General features: G+C 43.5%; 1 protein-coding gene across 5 annotated transcripts in view; it reads right to left on the reverse strand.

Annotated features, from left to right (window-relative positions):
* The window catches only part of LOC147679996 (zinc metalloproteinase-disintegrin-like VLAIP-B), a 242,830-nt gene that overhangs the window by 90,436 nt on the left and 125,299 nt on the right, over positions 1 to 27,095 (reverse strand). For all 5 annotated transcript variants that reach the window (XR_015300922.1, XM_086943536.1, XM_086943535.1 and 2 more), the window contains exons 5-12: positions 21,950 to 22,026; positions 20,939 to 21,119; positions 19,600 to 19,662; positions 18,131 to 18,202; positions 14,386 to 14,555; positions 12,954 to 13,038; positions 11,025 to 11,155; positions 10,120 to 10,297 (exon numbers count right to left, since the gene is read on the reverse strand). Coding sequence is in view for 4 of the 5 variants with exons in the window: in XM_086943536.1 (XP_086799662.1) it covers positions 10,120 to 10,297; positions 11,025 to 11,155; positions 12,954 to 13,038; positions 14,386 to 14,555; positions 18,131 to 18,202; positions 19,600 to 19,662; positions 20,939 to 21,119; positions 21,950 to 22,026 (957 nt within the window). In the remaining variant the exon portion in view is untranslated. The remainder of the gene's footprint in view (positions 1 to 10,119; positions 10,298 to 11,024; positions 11,156 to 12,953; positions 13,039 to 14,385; positions 14,556 to 18,130; positions 18,203 to 19,599; positions 19,663 to 20,938; positions 21,120 to 21,949; positions 22,027 to 27,095) is intronic.

Consider the following 27,095-nt stretch of genomic DNA (forward strand, 5'->3'; position numbering starts at 1 on the left):
ATAAATGTGTGGCATTAAATCGGTGCACAGACATAGGAGGCATATAGAGAGACAGGTTGCACAGAGAAGCACCAGTACTCAATGCGCTTTTGTACAGGATAGTATTTCAGTGTGTTAGCACATTGAAGACTGAGCTTTTGAATGTACTACTGTGTAAAGGCTGCACCAAAAAAAAAAAAAAAACGAAAACTTCATAAATGAGAAACCAATTCAGACTCATCTATTTCCTATAAATAAATAAATACCGACATTTTTTTTTTATTTAGAAAATTTTTATTGGCATACAAAAGAAGGCCGTACAAAAATATATATATACAGATGTGCGTACAATGATGGCGGTCTTGTCTATAAACAGTCCATTCGCGGGCTCGTTCTCCCTCCACTGGGAGCGAAAAGAAAGAAGAGAGAAAGAAAGAGGGGGGGGGGGTCGAGTGAGTGGGCACACTCGTTGTTGTCTTTTACTGGGTCTTCCTCAGGTGCTCGTCCAGCGGGTCCCACATGTGTAGCTTGGCTTTATGTTCTTTTGAGAAGGTGCCTGTGATGTTGTCGGCACCCCTCAGGAAGGTGACCCAGTTGACCCATGTTTTGAAATTTGCTTTGGCTGTGTTTTTCCAGTTCGTTAGGATTATTTTAGGGGCTGCTGTGAGGAGTAGGTCGAGGAGTTCTCTCTCTTCTCTACTTTTTAGATTAGCTGTTAGGTGTTCAGTCGCCAGGCTCACGAAGCTGATTTTCAGATCGGTTTTGAGCATGTCGTTCAAGAAAGTATTGATTTGTGCCCAGAACCTCTTGACTTTCACGCAGGTGAAGATGAGGTGCTCGAGGGTGCCTTCCTCTTTCAGGCAGTTCCAGCATTTGTCCGAGTCCGCGATGCCGACCTTATGGAGTTTGGATGGCGTCCAGTAGGCCTTGTGGAGTAGCCAAAATTTTGTTTGCGCTAGCTGTGGGGTGATTTTGTTTGTCGTTGCTGAGCTCCACATTTTCGCTCGTTCTGTTTCACTCAGTTGCCTGCCCAGGAGCGTCTCCCATGTATTAGTGGCTTTTTTGTTCTGCGCCAGCTTGGATGGGCTCAGGAGCTTATAGATCTTCGCCGTTTGGTGGCCTGCTGAGTTGAGAAGCTGCAGGTATTTGATGATTCCCGGCTCTCCTCCGCATAGGTTGGCTTTTGTTATTGCTGTCCTGATCTTTAGGAAGTTATAGAACTCTCGGTTCGGGAGGGCATGCAGCAGCTGTAGGTTCTGAAACGTCAGTGGTCTTTGCCTGGTCTCTGTTTGGCTGGGGGTGCTGATGCCTTCCCCGATCCAAATGTCATTATGCAACGTCGCCCCCTGGTAGGTCACTTTAGTGTTGAACCAGATCGATTCCCATGCTGTGCCTTTCATCTTCTGCGCCATGTGCCTGTCCACTTTCAGCAGGGCCTCTCTCGTGTGTTTTAGTATGGCGTTGGCTTTTAGTGGGTGCCGGTTCGCTGTTAGGAGTGCTATCGGCTTGAGCCCTCCCAGGATGTCTTGTTCGACCTCTAGCCATACTGGTATGTACGTTTGTGTGGCATCTATCCAGGCGATACCCTGTCTCGCCAGACATGCCGTTTGGTATATCTTGAAGTTCGCCAGATTAAGGCCTCCGAGGTCTCTCGACAGTCTTAGTTTTTGTAGGCTTATCCTTGGTTTTTTGTTTTTCCATAGAAAGATGTTTATAAGTTGGTCCAGTTTTTTGTGGAATATCTCTGTCATCGGGAGGGGTAGCATCGTTAGCGTGTAGTTTATTGCCGGTGTTATCATCATTTTGATGGTTTCAATTCGCCCCCACCAGCTGATGTATTTTGGTGACCATAACTCCAGCCTCTCTTTTATCTTTTTCAGCGTGAGATCCTCGTTGTGTTGTAGCGTTGATGTGAGGTCTCTCCCAAAGTGGAGCCCTAGATATTTCAGTGGTTTCGTCTGCCATGCCAGGCCGGATTCGCCTAGGACTTCTCTTGTGGTGTGGACATTCATTGGCTTGCACTCCGATTTCTCCTTATTGAGTTTGTAGCCTGAGGCTTCAGCGTATTCACCTATTGTGGCCATCAGTGCTTTTATTGACGTGGAGGGGTTTGCTGTTGTGATGAGGATGTCGTCGGCGTACGCCGCTAGTTTTACGGTCTTCTTCTTGAGCTTGACGCCTGTTATCTCTGTGTTGTCCCTGATTCTGGCTAGCAGGGGTTCTAGGGCGAGCAGGAAGAGTCCGGGGGAGAGGGGGCATCCTTGTCTGGTGCCTCTTCCCAGCGTGAGCGTTTCGGATGCACTCCCGTTCACGACTATCTTTGCTTTCGGTTTGTTGTAGAGGGCCATGACCATTGCCGTGTACTTCCCGCCTAGGCCAAAAGCTCCCATGCAGTTCCCCAGGAAAGGCCATGAGACTCTGTCGAAAGCTTTCTCCGCATCCAGCGCTATCATGACCGCCTGTTCGTTGCTACTTGCTGTGTGGTTGATCAGGTGGCACAATAGTCTTGTATTGTCCTGCGATAGTCTGTTTTTTATGTATCCCACTTGTGAGGTGTGGATGATGTTTGGCAGGACCCTGTTTAGTCTGTTGGCTAAGACCTTTGCGTAAATCTTGCAGTCGACGTTTATTAGTGATATTGGTCTGTAGTTCTGGGGATATTGTGGGTCTTTCCCCTCCTTGGGAATTATGGTAATGTTTGCTTCGCACATGGACTCCGTCATCCTCCCGTTCTGGATGCATGTGGAATACGTTTGTGCCATTAGCGTTTTAATGTGGTCGCTGAATGTTTTGTAGAATGTTGCTGAGTAACCATCCGGTCCTGGCGCTTTGTTCCGTTTCAGTTGGCATATGGCTACTTCAATCTCTTCTTCCGAGATGTCGGCATCGAGCGACTCCCTTTCTGCTTCCATGAGTTTCGGCAGATTGATTTTGCTGAGTAGATCTCGTCCTGCGTCTTTGCTCAGGGTTTGATCTTCAGTGTACAGTTCTTGGTAGAATTGTCTGAAGACCTCCAGTATCCCCTTGTTAGTTGTTTGAGATGTGTTCGTTCGATCGGTTATTGCTGCTATCGTGTGTTGCCTCTGTTTCGCCTTTAAGTAGGACGCCAGCTGCTTCCCTGCTTTGTTCGCTGCGCACAGGTTGACTGACTTGAACTTCGTCAGCCATGATCCCGCTCTTTCACTTAGGATCCTGTTCAGCTCGTATTTCTTTTTTGTGAGCAGGGTGAGCGTGTTCTTGTCCGTTAAATTTGCACAGTGACCTCTCTCCAGTGCTGTTATTTCCTCCTCGAGCTCAAGGATTTTCTTGTTCCTTCCTCTGTTCATCCTGGCTTTGATGTTTATCAGTTTCCCCCTTAGTGTCGCTTTGAGGGCGTCCCATACGGTGTCTTTCCCTACTTCGCCATTGTCGTTGTGCTCGAGGTATTCTTTGATTGTGGCTTCAATTTCTTTAAACTTTCCACTAAACTTTCAGCTACATGTTTTGCCATTTTGAGGGTACTAAACAAAATCTTCCCCATCCTCCCCCTGGAAGCCAAACAGGCAGCCATCCAAGGACTCATCCACTCCCGGCTCGATTTTAACAATGCACTTTACCTGGGTGCACCTGAATATACCCTTCGTAGGCTGCAAACTGTCCAGAACAGCGCTGCTCGTCTCCTACTTAAAATCCCTCACAGACACTCAGTTAGGACCAGTTTAATAAGCCTCCACTGGTTACCGGTCCGACAGAGGGTTCTGTTCAAGGCGCTATGTATAGCCCACCAAGCCTTCTGGAACAGGGGTCCTATCATCACCCGTAACCTGATCTGTCAGTATATTCCGAAGCGGAATCTCCGCTCTAGCCAGACCCTCTTGGCAGTCGTCCCAAGAATAAAGAGATCCAGAACAGGCGGGAGAACCTTCATGTACAACGCAGCGAAGGCCTGGAATGCCCTACCAATTCATCTTAGAGCCACCCAGAACCTTAACTTATTCCGCAAACAACTGAAGACCCATCTCTTCACATCTGTTTGCTAAACCCCGCTATCTTCTCTCCCCTCCATGTGCACTGTAGGTTTGCGATTTCCCTAGCGCTTGGACGCCCACGGGCAACAACTGCGCTCTACAAATCCCCAAGTTTACAAGTTTTAACGTTCTCTCTGTTCTGGAGGATGTCATCATTCAGCCTCCACCTCCTCGTTGGGTTTTCGTTGTGTTTCCCACTTAGAGTGAGTGTTATATGCGCGTGGTCCGAGATGGTGATTGGCGCTATTTCCGTTTCCTCTATGAGGTGCGTGTGTGTGTTGGACATCAGTATGTAGTCGATCCTGCTATAGGAGTTGTGTGGGTGTGAGTAGAAAGTGTACTCTCGCGCTGTCGGGTGTTGGAGCCTCCACGGGTCTGCCAGATGTTGTTTAGTGCATAGGTCTTTCAGGGTGTTGTTGTTGTTGTTGGAGTTATGGCTTGGTCTATTCGGGTGTCTGTCTGTTGCCTGGTCCATTGTCTTGTTCATGTCCCCCGCTGTGATCAGGAGGTCTTCCTGGGGTAGGTCGGATAGTTTGCTATCCACTCCTTGCCAGAATTGTTTGTCTTCTGAGTTGGGGCCGTAGATATTGATCATGTGGATTCTGTCGCTTCCTCTCTGGACGCTTGCTATGAGCATGCGGCCGTCTTCGTCAGCGTCCACTGCTTGTGTCGTTATATTGGCCCTTTTGCTCAGGATAGTTATAACTCCTCTTTTCTTTCCTTTTGCCGGCGAGCAGAGTACTTCCCCTATCCATCTAGCTTTGAGTAGTCTCGCCTCTTCTTTTGAGAGTTTGGTTTCTTGGAGCATGTATACATCTCCCTTCAGTTTTGCCAGGTAGTCCAGGATTTTCCTTCGTTTGACCGGGTGGTTCAGTCCTTTAACATTCATGGACACTATCTTCAGGTCAGAGGACAGGCCAGCTCTTTTTGGGTCAGTCATGGTGGTCTGATTGCGTCGCTAGTGCTTTGCGTTCTGCAGCCCCCCCCGGGGTGTAGGATGGGAATGGAGAGATAGAAAAAGTATAGGGTGCCTGTGGAGAGAGGCAAGGTTCTAGGTCTTTTGTTCATAACACAAATGGTGGCTCTGCCATGTACTGTCTTTTCCGCCAGCTTCACACCCCCCCCCGCCCAACCACCTCCCCCCCCCCTCCCCCCTCCCCCCCATCCGTAGTAAACCGGGTGTGCGACAGCAAAGGTCCTCACACTCCCTCCCCCCCCAAGATCTTCCTGAGTCTCTGGTGTTGCTAAAAAAGGATATGGTAGTCGGTGTCTTGCCCATTCTTCCCGTGGCAGTGGCGGGCTTGTTGAGGTAGGTATGGTTTGGACTTGCTGTGCGATTGCTCGTGGCATTCTGTTCGTGTCTCGGTGGCTGCGAACACTTTATTGTGTGATTGTCTGAGGTAGGTTGTTGCTGTTGTTGAGTTCAGGGTCTCGGTGCGTGGTTGCGCCTGCGTGCTACCCCAAGCATTATGTTTCGTTGTAGTATATTCTTCGTGTCTCAGTGCTCCGTGGCTGCGGTCGTTTGCGTTGTTTGACTGCCAGAGTCTCGGCGCTTGGCTGCTCCAAGCATATTGTTCGTTATGATCGGTGGCTGCTGGTGTGTGATTGTTTTGTGGTTGTTGTTGAGGTAGGTTGCGGTTGTTGTTAAGTTCGGAGTCTCGGTGCATTGTTGCGCATGCGTGTTACTACTCCAAACACTCCTTCTTATTCGCCTCCTTCGTGTGTTTCGTCAGAGGATGCCCTTCTCTTTGCCCCAGGGCTCGGTAGCTCCATCTCTTCTGGTTCCGGGCCTTGTAGGTATCGGTGTAGGTCGTTGGGGTCGTCAAAGATTCTGCTTCCGTGCCTATCTGTCACTTTCATCTTGGATGGGCCTGCGAATGCGAATGCAATATTCTTTTTCCGCAGATGTTCTCTTTGGGCTAGGAAGCCTTTCCTCGCCTCTACTGTTAGTTTGGAGAAGTCTTGGGTGATGGTTACTTTGCTTCCGTTTATCAGCATCGGGCGGCCCTTCCTGGCCACCGCAAATATCGCCTCTGTTTTAAGGAGGCTGGAGACCTAAGTCCGGAGCTCCCGACCCCCAAGTTTAACGAGCGGCGCGCATCGTAGTCTAACGCGAGAGAAACGGGCCCAAAAGCAAAGGAGGTGTGTCGGAACCGAACAGGCACCCCATGCGAGGCTCAGCGGAAAAAAAGTGCAAAGAACGAGGTGACGGCGGAGGAGAAGACGAGCTGCCAGGGGGGGAGAGGAGCGATCCCAAGATGGCGGCGTGACTAAGAAGACCCGGGAAGATAACAAGCCGCACAAACGACAGGCAGAGCCAGCCCGAACACAGCATCCGACCGCCCCGGTCCCCCCGTCTCAGGAAGAGAGAGAGGCAGTCAAGACGAGCGACCGGTGCAGCCGGCTCAACCGCTGGGGGAAAAACCAAGTAAGCAAGCAAGCTCCGGCATAGCGAACAGCGCAAACAGATCAGCGCAGCTAACGCGCTGGTCGTTTTCTTACAACCAGCAACTCAGAACGAAGGCTGAAATTTAAAAAGGGGCAGTCATTTAAGCACAGCCCAAGCAGCGGCAGGGCAGCAGGGAAGCCAACAACAAGGGGGCCATCTTGGTGAGGGGGAGGAAGCACAGGGCGGCCATCTTGCCAAAGCACCTCACAGCGGTACACCCCCCAGCGTAAAACAACCCAACAAACAGCGCAAAGCAGGTCAGAGCAGCAACGAGCCGGCCACCTCCACATCTCGCGATCCCTAAGGGGCAGCCATTAAGACACAGCACAGGCAGCAAAGCAGCAGCAGGGACGCCGACAACAACGCGGCCATCTTGGTGAGGGGGGGGGAAGCACGGGGCGGCCATCTTGCTGAGACCCCTGCAGCGGAACAGCGGGGATACCAACCGCAGCAAGCAGAAGGAGGAGGCAACAAGGAACAGGGCGCACGCTCAAAAGACGGCGCAGGCAAACCGTAGATCTCAGACAATATCAAGGGGGTCCCCCTTTACAAAGAGGAGACACACGGAGGTGGACAACAACGAGCGGCTGGTACTGTGACGGGGTAAGGGGCACAGGGAGCCATCTCCGCCGCAGCAGCCTGACGAAGCAGTAAGGCGGGGACGAGCGCAGGCGATAAAGGCAAGAGTAGATGCCGCAATAAGGCGCAACAAGGCGCGGGAAGCCAGAAGGCGGCAAACACAGGCCCCCACTACAACAGGAACAGCCGATAATACGGCGGCCATCTTAAGACAGGAGAGAAGCATTGGGCGGCCATCTTGAGGTAACGGCAAACAGCACGGTGGGAAAACAAACAAGCGCACAAGTGACACGCACAGGCGGGTGAGCTCAGGCGGCGGCGTGAGGCTGAACGGAAACAGCGAGGGGCACGGAAAGACTAAGCACAACAAGCCCCAACTAAGGAGATAGAAGGTGCATGCAGCCACCTCGAAGCAGACAAGGCAGCAAGTACACACGAGCACGAGGGGTGGAAAGGGGAAGCCCAGAGAGCTGTGGGAGCTGTGAGCAACAAACGACCACCAGAACAAAGGCAAAAAGACCAGAGAGTACAGCGCAGGAGGCTGGCGGAGTATAGGACAAAAACCAGAGTGGTCAAGTGGCCACCCAGGTTCAGAGACGACCCCATAACGTCGATAAACACCCTGAGGGTCAAAGAGGGGAAAGGGGGAGACAAGGCCGCGAAAAGACACCCGCCAACAGAAGGGAAGCCCAAGATCAACCAGGCCAAAAGAGGGACCGAAGCCATGGCAGGCAGGGACGGGAAACAAGGCACAAACGACTTGAAGAAGAGCAAGAATGAGACCCCACCCTCCCCGGGCAAGGAGCGCAACAACCATGGGGATGGCACAATCACGCTGGACACGCTCCTGAAGAAAATAACAGAAGGGAACGAGCTGGCAAAGGCCACGAAAAAGACAGTAGACAGCATCCAGATGGAGCTAATAGCAATCAGAGCTGAGCAAAGCAGAGCCAATGGCAGAATAGACGAGGTAGAGAAGAGAATAGGCATGCTGGAGGACAACGCAAACATAACGCATAAGGACATGGGCCTTGTGATAAAGAGAACAACGGCGCTACAAAAGGCCATGGCGGAGCAGGAGGACAGGAGCCGCAAGGGGAACATAAGACTCCTGGGAGTTCCCGAAGAGGAAGAAGACACACAGGGGGCATGCGCCCTGATGCTGGAGGCTTTAATACCTAAAATAACGGGACTCAGCTTCGACAAACCGCTGGAAATCACCAAAGCATACCGCATACCGGCCAGGAAGCAGATGAACAGCAATGCCCCCAGACCCATTATATGCAAACCCCTAAGAGAAAACCAAACAGAGGCGATAAATACCGACATTTTTAAATTGGAGAAACGTGGCATACTAACTTAAAATAGGAAGCCAATATTAATTGGATAATTTAGAGAAACAAAAACTCAAGTTTGGATGAAACTGTTGGGACCAGATTATGGCTTTTTGTGGTGCGGGGTGGGCAGCATGACTCAGCCGCACCCGTACACCGCAACGAGTCGCCGCCCAGCAGACTACAATTTATGGGTGGGCTTTGAGGCGGTTCGCACTGCAGTGCCTCTTTCAAAGGCAGCGGTGTGGCATCGCAATGGGAACGCCACACAAGGTTCCTGCATGGCATGGACTCGAAAGTCCATGCAGTGCAGGACCTAGTGTGCAGGCACACAGGGGGGAACATGTTATATCCCCCCTTTTGCATACCCATGCAGAGGAGGATCAGGTGACCCTGTGGGCCCTCTTTGTTTCCTTTCCAGCACGGTTTTCAAGGCGGTGGAACAGCTATGAAAACCATGAAGGAGAGGAAACTCGTAATATACTTGGCAGGACCATGGCATTCCACCCAGCATATTGCAGCCTCATGACTGCCACACCACCTCCAGGGAACTGCGGGTTTATGGCAGCATTGGGGGTCCCATGGCAGTCCGATAGCCCAAGTCCTTATTGGAAATCGGACCACAGGTGTGGAGGTGGCTGGACAGCCACCATCATTCATCCACAAGTCTGGCGGTTCTCATACCACCAGACTCGCAATTGGGCCTTTGGTATCCAACATGACTGACTTAACAAGAAATAATAGTATCCCAAACATGAACATGCATTAAAAATTGCTGCAAAAAGAGAGAGTCTTTACAAAGTGTTCCAGGCATTCTTTTCCAAACCTAAACGCCATTTCACAAATGTAGGTATCTACACATGGAATTAGTTAATTAATTAATTGGCAAAAAGACAAGTGTATGACAAGCAGACTGGTTGTTTAAGAGGTCACATTAGTATTATATTCTGTGAGAAAATTACTTGAAATTTCGCAAAACAAAAAGTTTCAGGAGTTTTGCCAATTTTGTCTGGGCTTAAAGAAAACCTTCAGTTATTTAGGTTAAACAAAATGCTAGAGCTATTTAGTGGAACTTCATGGCTAAAGATATATTGATTTATCTGAAGGAACACTGCCAGACTATCGTTACTGAGTAGAAGTTTAAAATGCAGGGGAATAACAATATTGGGAGTGAGATTGCACCACTTTCTTTTCCACGCTTTTTAACTAAAGGTTTTTCTTAAGTGCACATTTCCTTTTGGATAGGTGACCAAGACAACAAGTCAGCAAAGAGTTCAATGTACTACCTGATGTAGTCAGTCATAGTGATATGAAGAAATAATAAAAACACACCTTGAAATACCGGATTAGGCCTAGCATTTCTGAAGACCAACAGTGGTCCAGTCTGATGACAGGACTTGGCAGACAACATCCCGGTAGAGGTCAATGGTATAGTTGCTCAATTAGGGAGGACAACTCAGCTCAGTACACCCATGTTAGAAATGTAGGAATATATTTTATGTCTCTTATAAAACCTGTTTAGCAAATCATACTACTGTAGAATCCTCATTCATAGCATGGATTGTGAGACAACCTTACTACCTTAGATGACATTGGGCACTGAGAATAAGTTGTTGTTTTTACAGAGGTCTATCCCAATTAGATGTTAATGCAATCATAAGCCCAAGAGCTTTCATTGTCCAAACAGAAATTAAAAAAGATAAATGTACTTCAGTGTAGTAAATAATCCCCCTCAAGTGTTACACATAAGTGAGTAAGAGGCGCTTGTTACCTGTGGGGTACCACAGTCACACTGTTCTCCAGCTTCAATGAAACCATTCCCACACACTGCAGGAGCAACCATATCGGTGGCCAGTGGTATGGCCCTCATGCACTCTGGCATCCGGTTTAAAATGAAGTCCTGGAAGTTCTGGTGACTGCACGTGCTGAATAGTTTGGGAGTGACATAGCTGTAAGGGTTAGACAAAAAATACCCATATCACTGTAGCCCACAATCACTGATCTGATATCTTTGCGCAATATGTTGACAAACATGGTTGGTTTTTGGACATGACAGAAAAACTGAAACACAAAAACAACTGGTTCTTACGAATTGTCTTGAAACAGAAGTCCTCTTCAAAGCACTGTATCGAGCACACCAGGCTGCTCACCCAGTTATAGCTCCACTGGGGGTCTCAACATGGAGGAAACAAGCAGTTTTTTTGGCGCCAATTAAGGCTCCATTTGCTATTTTAAAGGTAAGGCAGGGTTAACAACCAGCTAAAAACTGATATGGTTACGAATGGCTGAAATAGGAAAGTAATGCATTACAGAGGACGGACTACTCGATGTTGATCACAAAGGAACCATGAAGGACTGTAGGAAGCTAAAATTGATTTGCTTGTGGTATTACATAAGTGAACATTTGTTTTGTACCAAACTGTGTTCTTTTTTGGGACAGAACAGTTCAAAAGCACACAAGAAAATTACTATTGACTTTTAAATGAATTTCATGTGGTGGGCATTGGCTTATTTAAACCAACATGATCCACCTTGATCGGTTCTCAAGACTGGTGGATTTGCGAATATATATAACAAAACAGTGAAATAGTAAGAGAAAGAACATCTGATATTAGAAGCATTTGCGTATGTCAGATGGTCAGGGACCCATTTATGCATGCAGGCTGATGTCCAAACCTCAGTGAAGCTGCCATGATGCAACTGCTTTCCGTACAGGAGCAAGAACTGGCGTCATGGTTCATTCCAAGGTTATGTCCCATCTCGTGCGCTATTGTGGCTCCCACTGCAATTGAACTTTTGCTGTGGTCCTGCAATAAGAGAAACACACTCATCAGTGAAAAGCCCCCCCTTCATAATATGAGACTCTCTCAGAACTACACAAGCAGAATGATTCTTGCCTGGCACTGAAAAAGAAAGCCATCCTTGCAATATTATTCCCACCAGACTGCCCATTTAACCCATCTTCAGCACATCAACTTAGCACCAAGATGTCAGGGAAAATAATATCCTTTACAGAAATGTGAAGTGCCCAAAAATGATGTGCTATTATTCGAAAAGGCCATCAGGTAAACACAATTAAAAACATTTTTAAAGAGTAATTTTTTACGAGGCTACTTATGTTCGGCTTGTTTGCATGGTTTCCATGCTGCTACACCAGGATTTCTATTTCAATGAAAGCTAGTTGATGTGGCGTAATGGATTAATCTCAGGCATTACCAGTAACACACTGAGCAATACGCCAGAAATGAAGCCAGATTACACCAGTATAAAGGAAAGTTTGCGCAGGTTTAGTCACCCCTTTAGATTGATTAATAAAACTACAGATTTCCGAACATAATTTATGCGTATTTAAATTATGCAAGTAGCAGTACACAGATTGTCACTCTTTGGGTATTGAAGACATTATTGCGGACCTACAAATAACTGATGCATATAAGAATTTAATAATGCATTTTTACTTAACGTTCAACACAACAGTGCTTTAAACAGGAGTTATTATTCCCCAATTTAGTGGTACTCATTTCACAAAAGAATTTAAGGCGGAGTTGGTCTCTCTCTCTCTCTCTCTCTCTCTCTCTCTCATATGAGTTCACCCCATGCTAGCCTGATCATGGTACTTTAAACAATAGGAATGTCGGATGATTGATATAATGACTGATAGACATTCAGCAGTTCAAGCCTCAGAAACGTCCACAAAAACGCCGAAACCCAAACCAGCAACCAAGTGTTTAGTCATCTGTAGAGAGCTTCATGCACTATAGTTTTGTAACAGGTACCAACTGGTGTAACACCCTTATTTTCACCAGAATTAAGAACCTCACATTCCAAGCTACTTTTTCTCCATCCTATTTAGGACCTGCTGCTCTCCATTAGAAAAATCGAAGACCTAGGGCTGTGTCTACCTCTCAGTTAAATCTGTACCATGTACTTCTCAGTTCTGTGAAGAGCGAGAGGTTGTGGATTTATGGCCATTCCAGCTGACTCGAGAACTGGGAAACCAGATTCGAGTCTCTGCATCAGCTCAACATCCTGTGATTATGGGCAATCCACTTAATCTTCCAATACCTATAAACAATTAATGTGACCTTGTGTAATGTAACTGGTGCTCCTGTAAAGTGTCAGCCCTGGAAAAAGATCTCACAGGCCACACTATTGAAATCGGAGGCAAATTCTTTTAAAGGCTGGTTCAGTTCACAGCTCTGAAGAAAAAGGAGGACCCCACACAGTATTTATAAGGGACCGGGGGAAAAGACAGGAAAATATTAACAAAGGTCCCAATTCAAGGACAAAATAAAATCCACTCTGTTTTAGTGTTGGTACTCAGAGCCGTCTACTACCATTCCTACCAATGACCAGAAAAAGACAATAGTACAATGGAGTCTGTTTGTTTATCAATTACACCCTCTATTGTTTGGCCCAACCTTAAATTGAGACTGGTTTAGTATAGTACGTGCAACAGGACTATAAAATTAAAACATATGGTTTAATTTTATAGTCCTGTTGTTTTATTTTGTCCTTGAATTGGGACCTTTGTTAATATTTTCCTGTCAGTTCACAGCTCGCCTTTAGCCTCATACTTCCAAGCAGGCATTAATATAAAAGTACCTGAATAACACCAGCGGAATGGTCGGAGCTGCACATGGTACCCACGTACGCCAACCCAACCGTTGGCCCTTCAAAGTCAACATTCCTGGAAAGAGAAGTAAATAGTGGGACAAGTAAGTCAAGTATGTAGAATGACAGATGAAAGGGGAGAATGATAAAATTGATGCCTGTTGTGGAGACTTGAGGAAAAAGCCCCCCCCCCAACTGAACTATAGATGACCTTACTCACCAAGGTGTGCATTGTATAAGAGAATTGTGAAGCTTTCTGATAAATTTTTTACCAATCCCAGATCAATACAAATTTGGTCAAATCTAAATATTAGCTGAGTCCAAGAGTTCCTTCTGAAAACTATTATATTAAATCTTTATTAGATGTTTTTTCTTACCAACAATGACTAGGCATATTAAATCATGTGGACCAAATATTGGGGAAAAAGTTGTCTAAATTGGGGTATATATAGAACTGTACAATACAACTGAGATTTGCAATATTAATATTACTACAGAAGTTGAGAAACAACATACCTCCGGCAAGGAGAACAGAGCAAAGTATAGATGAGAGGAAAAGAGGGTGGCCACAGAAGCATCATCTATTTCCCTGTATGTTGTAGTTATCTCCCATTTAGCAGGATTATTCCTACCCTACCACATCATACCATTACATAACTATTCCAATCATGTTAATCTCCACAACGGCCCCCACAACGCTAAGGATGCCTGGCCTTCACCTTGGGGGTGCTTAGGAGTGGACACCTCACAGGGAAAGCCAGGGCGGGTTCCACAGCGGTTTTCGTACAAGCGCCTTGAGACCCTTGCGGGTGAGTAGTACGCTATACAAGTATCAATTTTATAATTTCACAAAACATTCTAGTGGATTTCTTCTCCAGTTTTGACAAATTAATCTGTGACATGTTCATTAGAATATATATCTGGTAAATTATGTCACAATTGGTATTATAGCTGAACCAAAATAATGAATTAGCGGATGATGTGCAGAATTGATCAGGCACTGTCAAACTTCTTCCCCCACACCAGTACAAATTCGGAGATTGCACCATATGGGGGTATACCAAATTAAAAACGATTACTGGGTTCAAGGTGGGAGGTTATTTCCACTATTAACATATTTATACATAATAAAAATGGTATGTGGAGACCATTTCATGACATGCATACATCTTTCAGTAGAAAAGAAAAATGGTTAAGTGGCATACCTACTTACCTTGATGTATTCTGGTTAGAAACTTTGAACCTGAGAACAGACCAGAGAGCCCTTGCAAGCCACTTGTCACACTGGATATAAATAGCACACATGGAAAGCATCATTCCAATGGCATGAACTAAGACGAAGAATAGGTGACTACCTAAATAGACTTAATACGAACCAAAAGCCTCAGTAAACACAACAACGGAAAATCATGCTACAACTTACGTGAGAAACTGGCTATTGTCGTGCCTTTTTCTTTTCAGAAGGTTTTGAGTTCTCCAAGCTGAAAACCTGTCCAGATCACTGCTTGCTGAGGCATCCACGGTTATCAGATCGGTGGTCTGCCAGATTTCTATGCCAATTAGTGCTACAAAAACGTTTATTCCTTTGTAAACCTACAAATAAAAGAACACATTTTTACAAAATAAATAAATTACAGCTTGCTTTAAGGACCATATTCAGGTATAATTTGCAAACATCAAGTGCCTGTAAAATGGGATTTATGCAACTTCCTTTTAGCAATGGTCTCCTTTGGATCTTGTTTCACTCTTTTGACTGATCCCCTTACTTATTTTACAACGATTATTTACCTTGCTCACGACCCACCATATAGGCAATGTGGTGCTATAATCTTATCACCAGCCAATGAACAGGTAGACTGTGTAAAATGTTAGTCTAGCACCATCAGGTGACTAATATTTCTTACTGCTCTGTCTTCCTGTGGTTTTCATATCTTGTTGTAATTTAGTAGTTATTTGTAATAAAATTCAGAGACATCGTAATAGAATTTACAAGCCTCTACTGACATGAGAATTCAAATATATATATAAAAAAAATACAAATTCTTGCTGTATACAATAATTTCACAAGGACCACAAACACTAAATTTATTTTTGTATCTTCTTGATGCACTTGTGATAAGGGCACGCTCTTAGAATTCTTCAAAAAAATCTAGTGCTCATTTTAGTGACGTCAGTTTTGGATGCAGGAATTTTCTTTTCTATGAACAGGCTGAATGCTAAGATTAAAGTCCCTGTGGCATCCTTGGACATCTAAATAAGCCTTCGCTGCTTCAAATATTCTGGTTACTAGTTCTATCCCCGTTCATGCAGTTTGCAACGTTTTAATAAAAAATAACATTTGAACATTGCTTCACACAAGTAGTAGAGAAGTACAACTACCAGCTGTAACCTGTAACAAATATCACTTCCTTACTGTCATTTTAGCTCTGCTCATAGCCATAATAATTTCTACCATTGCAGATGGGACTACTGTACAAACTGATTAACATGTACACTGGTCTTATCATGTAGGTTATTAAAATGGCAGTAGTGACGAAAAACTAGTTGCACATCCTATTGCAAGGGTGTGGCATTAGTGAAGAGAGAAACTGGTGCTATACACACCAAAAGTATATCTTAAGCAATAAATAGTGGTGCTCTGAAAACCTCTAAAACACCTAAATACCTCGTGTGTTGTGTGCCGGATCCCTAAAATGGAAGGGTCCAGTCTAAACATAAGAAAAAGGTAGAGGCACACATCGTATCAATTACATAAGAAATCCTGAAGTCCATGATAGACATGTAGTTCAGTGCATCAAGTTCAGTTTCTTCATTGCAGTTGGCCATACTTATGTAGACTTTATGGAAGATCAGTTGATTCCATAAAATGACCAAGGCAGCCCTTTGACCACCTTTGAGGAGAAAAAAATGTATTGATGCACCAAAATTGCATGCGTATCGTAGCCACAGGATTACTTTTCTAACTGATACCATTCAGTGCTTAATTTGAGCTTATGGTTACCAGTGGGAGCCAAGGGCATTTTTTTTGTGCACTGGCATTTATTTCTCCTCATCAGACATTTCCCGAGAGAAAGAGGAAAATACACACAAACCGGAAAGGAGGTGGAAAAGAACCAAAGGAGCAAGCAGAAACCTGTAAGAGTGAGATAGCGGGCAGGGAGTGCTTGGGAGAGAATTTAACAGACCTGAGGTGGATTCACGACTACGCACCCTTGGTACTTAGCACATTTACGTTTTATAGCGCCGACCATGGGTATCTGAACATCGCTTTGGGCACCAGCACCAGTTATTATACATATAAAGCAATGTACTATGTGTGCTCCAACATTTTTCTCATGTGTACTTTTCATCTACATCCGTCAGCTCTAGCTGTGTGAAATAGAAACCATATAACCATTCCATTTCCAAGCTTTATTTTGGTCATTATAGACCATAAAAGCAAACGGTAAAATACATACATCACTGAGTTTGGGCAATGAAAACATCAGTAAACATTACAAAATATAACCAAAAATACAATTGAGTTGGTCAATTTTCATAGCAGTTAAAAATATATTGAAATGTAAAAAGAGGTTAAAACAAACATTTCATGAATTAACAGTGTTAAAATAGTACGAAATAGAAGAGGGAAATTTAATATGTGCAGGGGGAATTTAAAAAAGTGCGGCGCCTATGCCACAGAGTTGAGGAAACAGGACACAGCAAAAACAATCTGAGGATGAATGTCAGTTCTCAAAACTCTAAAGGCTTCCAGGCACTGCCTACACCCCAGGTTCCTGCATAGTGGTAAGAGCCAATACCTCCTGGCTGCATTATAGCCAGGACAAAAAAAGAAAAACACGAATGGCTGACTCTTCTTGGCTGGACATCCACTATGAGAAGCTTTTGACCATTTGCTTAGAGGTTAGATGGCCTAGTTTTATGCTCCCCTGGAATTCAGCCTATCTAAGCAGCCTGTAAGCTGTACCTTGTTCAAGCCGCGATATTGTCGGGGACACTTCCTCAGGGTGGGTCTATAGGTTTGGCCAACCTAATCTAATGCACAGGTCTTTTATGTGTACAAACCAGGATAGTTTTCCCACCCCTGGGAGTCCCAAATGTGTGCCCCAACCTTTTTCTTGTCTATACTTTTCATGTACGTCAGTCAGCTCTAGCTGTGTGAAAGAGAAACCATATAACCTCTCGCTGCTGGCCACCGTATATCGCCAGTGGTTGTTAAATAATTCACCAAACTCTTAATCCCCAAAGTCTTTAAGTGTGGTACTTTATTCCTAAGAGGCTATAGAAGCTTGTTCAAAATTAGAAATAATAGCATGCGTACTATCATGTTATAAATTATAGACTTTAAGAGCACAGCCTGCTCATTTTCTCTCCAACTATTTTCTTTAAGATTTAAATTATTGTTAATACATGAAGGCTTGCCCTATGTAACGTTTCTGCAATTGCCAAAACCTTTTTTCACAATATTATTTGCCTATATTTTTTTAAAGATATTTTTGCTGATGTTTTCAGTTTTATGAACAGTTATCCACGACCCCTTCACCCTCGGCAAAGCCTGGTTTGCCTTCCAAGTCCAGGCTCAAACAGGTTTTAACAAAGCCTGCTAAGGTGAAAAACAAAACAATAAGGAATTCGTTTTGTTATCAATGCTCTTATCTGATTAAGAATTTAATGTGTCATGATTCAGTGCACTTTTGAATTGCAAAATTGCCCCATAGGCATTGCAATGCAGGTACTGCTTAGGAGGAGGCATGATACACCAAGTAACCAATGACATGATGGCGAGGCAAATACTTGTTTTTAGGCAGAGCCAATCCCAAATAATGTATATTTCAAAGAATTGTTTAAAATTGTTTAGTCTAGCCGGTTAGCCACACCTAGAAAAAAGCTGCATTCGTATAGGCTTCGGAGTACTGCAATGGAGAGAAGATGCTGTTGTGAGAGCAGCTCTGAGAAAGAGCAAATACCCTTTCAGCCTCTCCCATCATTAGTAATGTTATGCATGCAACGCCTAATATGCTCCCTAACTTTCTGTAATTGAGCGCTGTAAAATCCCACCTCACTTCACACTCAAAATTTGTGGATTAGGTCACTTGAAATAGTCGAACTCTTTCCTGGTAAATGCTGATCATTACGTTGATAGTACTTTTATTTTACACGCCACTTACCAAATTAAGATAATTGATAGTTTCAAATATCCTTTGCTGCACCTGTGCATTACTTCGGTTGTATTTTTTGTACTGAAAGACAAGAAATCATTATCAACTTGATAAAGTAACCAATTTAGCTTGAATGATAGCAAATCCATGTAGTTCGTATTTTAAGTCTTTCTTGGAATCACATCACGATATTACTTTCAATGACAAACGTCTTCGACTATTTTTCCCAGTCTCTTCCTCTTCATGTTTTTTTTTCATTACTTGTCACTCACTGAGAAGTATACAGTTGCCACAATATCCATTATGTGTGCAGAATTGAGGAAATGACTAGCAGATGTATGTCTTGCACATAGCAAAGTGTTTTAACTTTACTCTTATAATTAAATTAAAGTAATTAATTAAACAAACAGCTTAGGTAGTTAAGCACCCTCATGATCAAATAACTATGTAAGTTAAGGTCACACGTTCCATCCTCACAAAGGAACAGCTTAGCTATTCATCCTTCTGTGGCCGATCACCATTAATTCGGCCTATAGCTTATGTTTACAGCATTAGAAAGTTTTAGAAAAAATGAGCAAGCAAGAGATATCATTACCATTGTGAAACCACCATGCATCCTTGTACAAGTCTGTACCTCCAGGTGTTAGAACCTTCCATGGCACTAGGACATAAATCCTCAGGGTTACCCAAGTCAGACTAACCCCCAACTCACATTTCTCGGACAAATATGGGGAAGCAGGCAAAAAAAAAAAAAAAAAAAATCAGGCTAGGAGGAGGAGTCCTATTAACCCGCAGAAGAAATTGAGTCAGGGGAAAATCGAATTATCTACATTAATGCGAAATTAGAACAGCAAATAGAAAGTATATTGGTGTCACATTCAATTATACAGATTATGTGCAATTCATTCACAGAATATTTTTGGTTTAAGAGCTCTGGCCCAACTCCTAAATTATCACTCTGTACAATTAGGGCCCCAGGGAACCCATCATTTTTTTATTTTTTATCATTGGTTCCTGTATTGGCAGTCTGCAGTGCTTTGACAAGATTCTAGGTCTCAAACCCGCACAAAAGTGTGGCATAGGTGAATATCTACAAATCCACCGTGGCATCAGTATATACTACCTCTTCTGAGCCTATCAAAGAGGGCTTCTGTCCAATAATTAACAAAAGGGTAGAATCTTATACTTGGCACAGAACTGGCCCCTCAACAGGGGCCATGTTTGCAAAGGCACTGCACAATGGTATAGCAAAAGTGCTATGGACTTCAGTGCATGCATAATTGGAATATAGTGTGTCCCTCAGAATCCTGGGCCCTTGAAATACTGTGCTTCCTGCACTATGATGGGTATGTCCCTGACACAAGTGTGGGGAAGAGGGATAAGTTTCAGGAAAAATTGGGTGCAGCAAAACTCTGCCTATGGTTCTATAGAGTGCAATAACCACATGCAACGTACATGATAAAAACATCGATACTTACAATGGACGTATCGGCCACCATGACTAACTCGATGTACTTCTTAGCTTTCAGGAATTCTTGCTTCTGAAAACAAAAGAACAATACACAATCAGAAACTACCATACAGAAGAAGAAACTCAACAAAACTTCAAAAGTACTGGTCTCAAAAAAGATAGGTTTTTAAAGTGCTTCAATGTATGAGCTGAATATAAATTGGTTCGTGCCAGCGCAATCCACAATGGCTACCACATGGTGAACCTGTTTGATGATTCACATAGGAAGCAGTTTTCATTTTCAACCCGGTGACTTCTCAAGCTTAGAGTTAGGAAATACATATCTCTGGAGATGATCTACCCAAAAGGTGCGGTTTAAAAGGTGCAAATATGTGTTTGGCAGTAAAAATTAAGTTGGAACTATATAGGTTAATATTAGAATGCAGAAAAAGTTGGAATTGAAAGTGTAAGCATTTTATACAAACTCAAGTCTTTTTTTCCTCAAGTCACCAGTGGCGGCTGGAATGTACAAATGGTGGTGAAGCGGGTTGGGGTGGTGCACACATTAGAAAAAAAAGTCACTTACCATACCAGTACAATGCCCTCTACAATCCTTCTCTCCTCGAGGCAGGTAGGCTCCCAACTCACAAGCCAATCCTGGTGCTGCTCTCGAGCAGCCTGAGAGCAGCACTAGGATTGGTGGGAGCGGCCTCTATCAGTCCGCACAAGAGCAATGGAGGGCTTTGATTTTTCTGACCCAGCTGTCCTAAGACAGCAGGGTTAGAGAGGTTTAAAATGTGCATGCTTAGCTGGCTGCCGCCAGATGGCACCCAAAGAGACATGCACAGTTTAAATCAGAGCACAAAGCTCCCTGCTGCCACTAAGCAGCAATGGCCCTGCCCAGTCTTGATATCCGTTCAGGATGGGTCTAGTCGCTGAAAAATAAAATGGTAATAAATAAACCTTACCATTTTATTTTTCAGTTCTGGCTTGGGGCTTTTGTCTATGGGGCGATGCTCCTCCGCTCCAATGGAGGAGCCGCCACTGCAAGTCACTAGAATTCTACAAAATTCTAGAGTGTAATAAAACACATTTCCACCAGTTCAGCCAGTGATGTCCCTGATAAACAGACAGCCAATCAGGCAAGCAGATAGACAGACAGACAGACACATACAATATTTGTACATGTGTGTATGTCAGAGCTTCGTAGTTAGAAAGACATCACCAGAGGCAGCTTGGTGTTTCAGAATGTGCAGCAATTTATAGTAAAATCAATGTGATCACAATTTATGTGCAATGATTTTCTTCTACAGCAAACACAAAGTTTACAATTAAGACAAAATACAGCATTTAGAATTATGACTTACTTGTGTACTAGTCATGGCACGAGACGATTTTGTCTTGCCTCCCTCCCAGGAAGTGTTTGTTACTCCGCAAGTTTTTGGGGTGTCTTCAACGCTCTCATACGGGTACACTGCATGATCCTCGTCTTCTGCGCGTTGAAGGGGTTCGATTAAATACCTCTGCTGTTTGGTTCTGAAATATCCGCTGTGAAGAGAAAACAAACATACCATCTATTCCAGCATGACTTCTGCTTGGGTTACTTTACGTTGAGGCCATGTTTAAAATAACTGGCAATTGAGTAAACCTAAGACACCACAGAGCTTTGGATCACTAATCTCTCAAATTAAAAACAAAATACTTGATATATCTTCACCTTGGTTGGGCCTTCTTACAAGGAGAAATGGTCATGCCGTTATTGCACTTCATATATTTTAACATGAAGTATAGAGGACTTTTCTTTTATCATAAAAAACATATCCGAATATTTGCATTGTTAACGTGTTATTTTGAAGATATGTCATTTTCCCTACAAGCATTCAAAATGAAATGTTAGCACCTTTGAAAAGGCAACATGTGGGTGTCGGTCTGACACTTTTCAGGAGAGCCACAAATGGCATGTCAAGGTACTTTCCACTAGCTTAGAGATAGGATTTGTAACTACAAGGGATGAACTTGGCCTTGCTGTGGCTGTTAGTTTGGAGGAATTCTGCATGTTGAGCACATTTCTAAACAGGTTGAGCTGTAGAAAGACAAGGAGAATGGAGTAGAGCAGCAAGGAAGCTCCACAAACACACCGGCCAAATCGTTTATTTGATCTGAACCAAGATCAGGAATGTGGGGTCTCGGTTGAATAGTCATCCGAGAATCCTACCTATAGACATCTTTGTCTTTTCTGGCACATCATTAACAAAAAGGTTAATCAAAGCTTAGTTGAGACATATGTGTATGTTCTAAGGTCTATGGTAATGTATCAATAATGACCAGCTGCAAAGACTGGAGTTCCTAAATTGAAAAAAATGAGTTTGGCAGCTTACCTTACACCATTGCAAAGGCTGATGCTGGCTTCGGAGTCACTTTCATTCTTTAGGGAACCATGATAATAACAATGGTCCTATAAGAAAGATTAGCATTTTCAATTTATATACAAAAAAAATCACTGAGAAAGTATTGAATTGTATACACCACTTACAACTACTGCTAAAGGACATGGTTGTATGCCTTTCAATGACAAACCATGAAGTTTTTCATAAGAGATCCAACCCATGGTCTTATTTAGAACGTCAAAAGCCTCTCTAATATATCTGATCACATTTGGATTAGGATGTAAAATTACTTGAGCTTTAGAAATGGCAAAACTAATAAAAACAAAATGAAGGACTGGCTATTCGGTCTTTTCAGCAGGAAACTTTAAGGTATTGCAGTCCCATAGGACTGGAGCTGGTTGGTAGTGCCCATTTTTCCCTTCTCTACCCCGCTCCCTTTCACCACCAAAATATTAGGAATTTATGTAGTTGTATTACGCATAGACACCCTATTTATCCCTCTGCCACAACCACCATCATCATCATCCACATGTCCTTACTGATGACCAGAGGATGGTGCAGCCTGCTTTTTGAAATGTCTTGCCCCCGAATGTCCCACTGGTGGGAATCGTGGACCAAGAACTGTTCATAGGGGAGGTGGATCAGAGTTCCCACATAGCTTGGAGTAAATAGTACAAACTCAGGAAGGCTCAGCTACTCCATGAATGCTTAAACCTCCCTTTTTCAACTGGCTACACGGGCAAAATTAGAATTTTGCCCACCCCATGTGGATGGGAGCTTTACTGCAGCTCTAGGAGATTTTGCTAAAACATCAATAATGCACTAATCACATGATGAATTGATTATGACAAATTATTTTCATAATTGACCAGAATGACAAATCATTCTTCTAGGTTGCATGAGACTTTCAATTTTTAAATTGATAACATTTGATGATTGCATTTTTTTAACATGCACATTTATTTTGAAATTGCTGCTACTTTAGGCGCTGACTGGTGAGAAGTTGAACCATTGACCTTCTTCTATTTTAACTTTGTTGTCCACGTATGCGCCTAGCCAAACTACACCTGCACAATAAGGAGACATTGCACCACACAGTTGTGTGAATGCCAGCGTACATGCGTGCATGTCGTTTGTGGATATGTGCGTGCATGCTTGGGTACACTTTGTGTTTTATTGTGCATGCAGTAATGAGGATAGCACATTTAGCACATAAAAACAACTAACTTTCGTAAACATTCGACTAAAGTTGCCTCTAAATGTCACTGCTTTGTGCTCACCGTGTAAGGCGGAGTGCTGCATTGGCAGGGCCTGACAAGGGAACCAAAAGTATTGCTGGAAAAAATGCTCAAACCATCCCATTCCCTTTTGTTCCTCGCTCTACTTTTCTCTTTATATCCATCCATCCATCCATCCATCATTTCTTCTCCATCTCCGATTGCTTTCCCTCTACCTTCTCCGGTGACTTCTGCAGTCGACCTTTTGGAAGCTGATGATAGTGACCGGCACCAGAAGTGGCATTGGGCTATCCAAACTGGTTTCCAAGGGCTCAGGCCCTCTAGGGAAATTCCATGTGGAATAAAAGTGTTCTAGGTGTCTTTGTTTCAAAGTTATTCTCTGTTGTGGCTTCTGCTTCTCTTTTGGAAAAGCAGTTTTCATATGGCAATATAATCAGCTCATTTATTGGTGATCCTTTCTGGAATATTGGATACATGTCTGTTGCTTTGAGTTCAATTCTAGCATTAGAAGTTAGAGGCAAACGGATGGTTTCTTAAACTTCTTCATCTGTCAGAAACAGGCCTGTTTATTATCAGTTTCCAACTAGAATATAACTGGGAGGAAGGGTAGATTTTTTTTTCCTAAGAAAGAGAGGTGTGTACCACTATGAATCATGGACTGGAAAAGGCCTACAGCTGCATGTAGGATTTGTACCCACGTATGTGCTATTTTCATAGTGTGAACGTAGCCAAAATACAGTGAAACTTGCCCCAGGTTCAAAGACAAGCTCAAAGTCAGTGAGTACTAGGAGAGGCGGATGATTTGTGGGCTGCTACTGAACAGTGATGTAGTGTTCTTCAAAGAGGGGAGTCTTCAAAGCCTTCCTAAATTGGAGGAGTGTTGGGATGGTCCTAAAGCATATGAGTATGTTGTTCCAGATCCTCGGAGCATGAATGGAACAGGGCCTGTTGCCTTGTTTTTACACTTCTAAGTTGGCAATCTGTGGGTGTCTTTGCTGCAGGTGTGCCAAGAACCACCAGAGATGAAGTGTTGTGTCTTTTGTGTGCTGCTAGATCGTTTAACACCTTGACTGCTAGCGGTTTTCCCGCTATGTGCTGGGATTTCGAAAATCCCGAGTAACATGACTAGCTCAGCTCGTCATCAGCATACGAGCGCCGTAGCTGATGACGAGCTGAGCTCGTCATCAGCATCGAAGGGGTTAAGCACATAAGGTAGCCGAATCAGTAAATGCATCTTCTACAAGAGTCATTGTGTAGTCTAATGATCCGGAGTTCAAATTCTCGCAGTCCTTAAACACCCGGATTTCAACAACCCTGTTCTCGGGTTTAAGAGGAGCTTGTAATGCTCTGAATTGAAGTATGTATGTATGTTGCATCAACCAAGTCGCAGAAGGAAACACAAGGCAAGTGCAGGAGCATGTTACAGTCTTCAGGCATTTAAGCACTTAACAGACATGGTTCACCCAGCTTTTTACACTTTTTTCTTTTAAAAGTATACATTATTACTTTCTTTCTCACGCTGTGGTATAGTCAAAATCCATCTCTTAATCAGTGAACTTTAGCCCGAACTAATGTGTATGTTCACTTGCTCTTTAGTATTGAAACTTAGTTCTTCTAGTAGTCTCAGCCTACTCGTTCACTCTCCACCTGCCTTCTAAACACTGGATTACAACTTTCCACCTAGTCTTCTCAGTACAGTGGCTTCCCTTTAACCATCCGTCTTTGGAAGTTGACAGGTTGATAGGGCATTTGAGAGATGTTGGACTTTCCAATCAACTTTTAACCAAATCTGAATCAAACACCGGGCTTCCATGTAAAGGCATTCCTCACTCAACTCCTAACTTTCAATCCAACATTATATAGAGGTATGGCAAACTCCTGGAAAACTCGGTTACCTTCTCATCATCTTCCGCATCTCACAGTTTTGACAGACTGCGTTATCCAGGTTTGTTAATTTATGTATAAGTGAGTTGGCATGCTGTAGGCATGATAATGTATTTTAACGGGGCCTAGTTAAAGATTTCATAATTGCTCTTGGTCTGGCATTATGGGAGGGCAATACCTCAGGGTTCACATGCAATATTCTTCATATAAGGAGTTCATTCCAGAAAATCAGCACAATTCTTTATTGTTAAGAATCCAAAACGTTGGGCCCAGACATTGCACAGATGTGGTTCTGTGCTCATTGTGCCACATGACTCAAGCTCCGGCCTACTGAAGATCCTTAAATAGACCAAAACTGGTCTTGGGTATGGCTTGTGGTCCCTTCTGGAGCAACCTCACCTGGCAGTTTGATATGGACTGATAGGGCATTGCACCTTCGAGTCCGTTTACATTTTAAAGGAAGCTTGTATAAGTTTGAGACAATGAGTCCATCACCTTGTTAAGGATTTAGATCAGGCTTCTCCAACTGCTATCTTGTGAGCTACTAGTAGCTCTCCACCTACCTGTGTGCATTCCACCCTAGTAAATTAAAAGCTTTTGGTTTAGTTGAATTATTGCATGTATGCCAAAATTGTGTATTCAAGACAAAAAGGTGTGTATTTTCAGACCTCATAAGCTGATGTTTTGAGAAAAATGGGCAAGTCTCTAAAATATATTTAATGTTGGTTTTTGAGAGATAAATCATGTGGGGAGACTTATTACTAATATTACCTTTGTGCCAAGGCCATTGCAGCTGGGGTTTTTTGTGTTACCTATATTGAGGCATTTCACATTGACAAAGCCTTTTTTTACCTTACTGCTGAGAGCCTTTGTCTGGTGCACTGAGGTGATCACTGCTAGATACCATGCATATGGTGGCACCAATGTAATCTTGTCTAATATGGTCACTATTACAACACTAACCATATTTGTAGCTTGGGATGATTTTCATTTACCATAAGTAGCATTTATTACTCAAAAGGTTGGAGACCCTGATTTATGTGATGGCTGACTTATATTTGAAGGAGCCTCGTCTTTGAAAACTGAGTTGATCACCACACATACAAAGTAGAAATCAGGGCACTTTGATTTAAAAAGCCAGACAGTTGGCTTTGCCAGTGTAAGTTTTTAAAATGCATTTCTCACTGCCCTGCCACTGTAAACACGCTTTGAGGCCGGTTCACAAAGGCAAGAATACATAAGAATATGTATGTAGTATTACAAGCAGTAGTCAAACACTTGGCATAGGTCCCAACCACTTTATTAGATAAGAAAGCTAAACATATTTACTGGCCTTACTTTCCATCATAACACAGGATACTTGTTCAAGACCGGTCCAAATCCGGTTTTACTTCCTCCGCCTCATCCCCCTGCTTTACAATTAATCATCTTTGTGTGGTTCTGTCTCTTCACAGTTTTTATTTAGGCAGCGTGTTACAAAGTTTTCGGTATGCCAACGCCTGGACTAAATTGATCGACAGTGCAGCCCATGAAATAAAAAAAGTTTGATGCTAGCTCCATATGAACAAAGCATGCAGATCCGACCATCTCCAAAAGGTTTTCACTCCTTTATCCCCCAACTCCAAACAAAAATGTGTAAACCATGTCAAACAATTTTGTAAATAGATTACCTGAAAATCCTCAGGTCTCTCAGGCAACTGGGAAGGGAAACTCAAACATTCCTGGAATTGCAAGGGAGCAATATTTCTCCATTGCATTAAATCTCATGTTTGCCTGCATATAAAGCATGTGTTTGACACGAGGAAGTAGGTTGCAGTTGGAGTATTTGTATCTTGCATAGAGGGCGAAGTAACGCATGTCTGATAGGATTATCTTTCTATGCCAGGAGCCATTACACCACTGTTAATTACTGTGCCTAAGCATAATGCCCATAGTGCTCTTCTCATTCCAGCTCAGAGCACATCAACATTTCGAGTATTAATTCACGCATTTCATTATCACTTTTTGTTCTTCCT

The sequence above is a fragment of the Lissotriton vulgaris genome, chromosome 11, assembly GCF_964263255.1.
Source record: "Lissotriton vulgaris chromosome 11, aLisVul1.2, whole genome shotgun sequence".
In the NCBI taxonomy this organism is placed as follows: Eukaryota; Metazoa; Chordata; class Amphibia; order Caudata; family Salamandridae; genus Lissotriton; species Lissotriton vulgaris.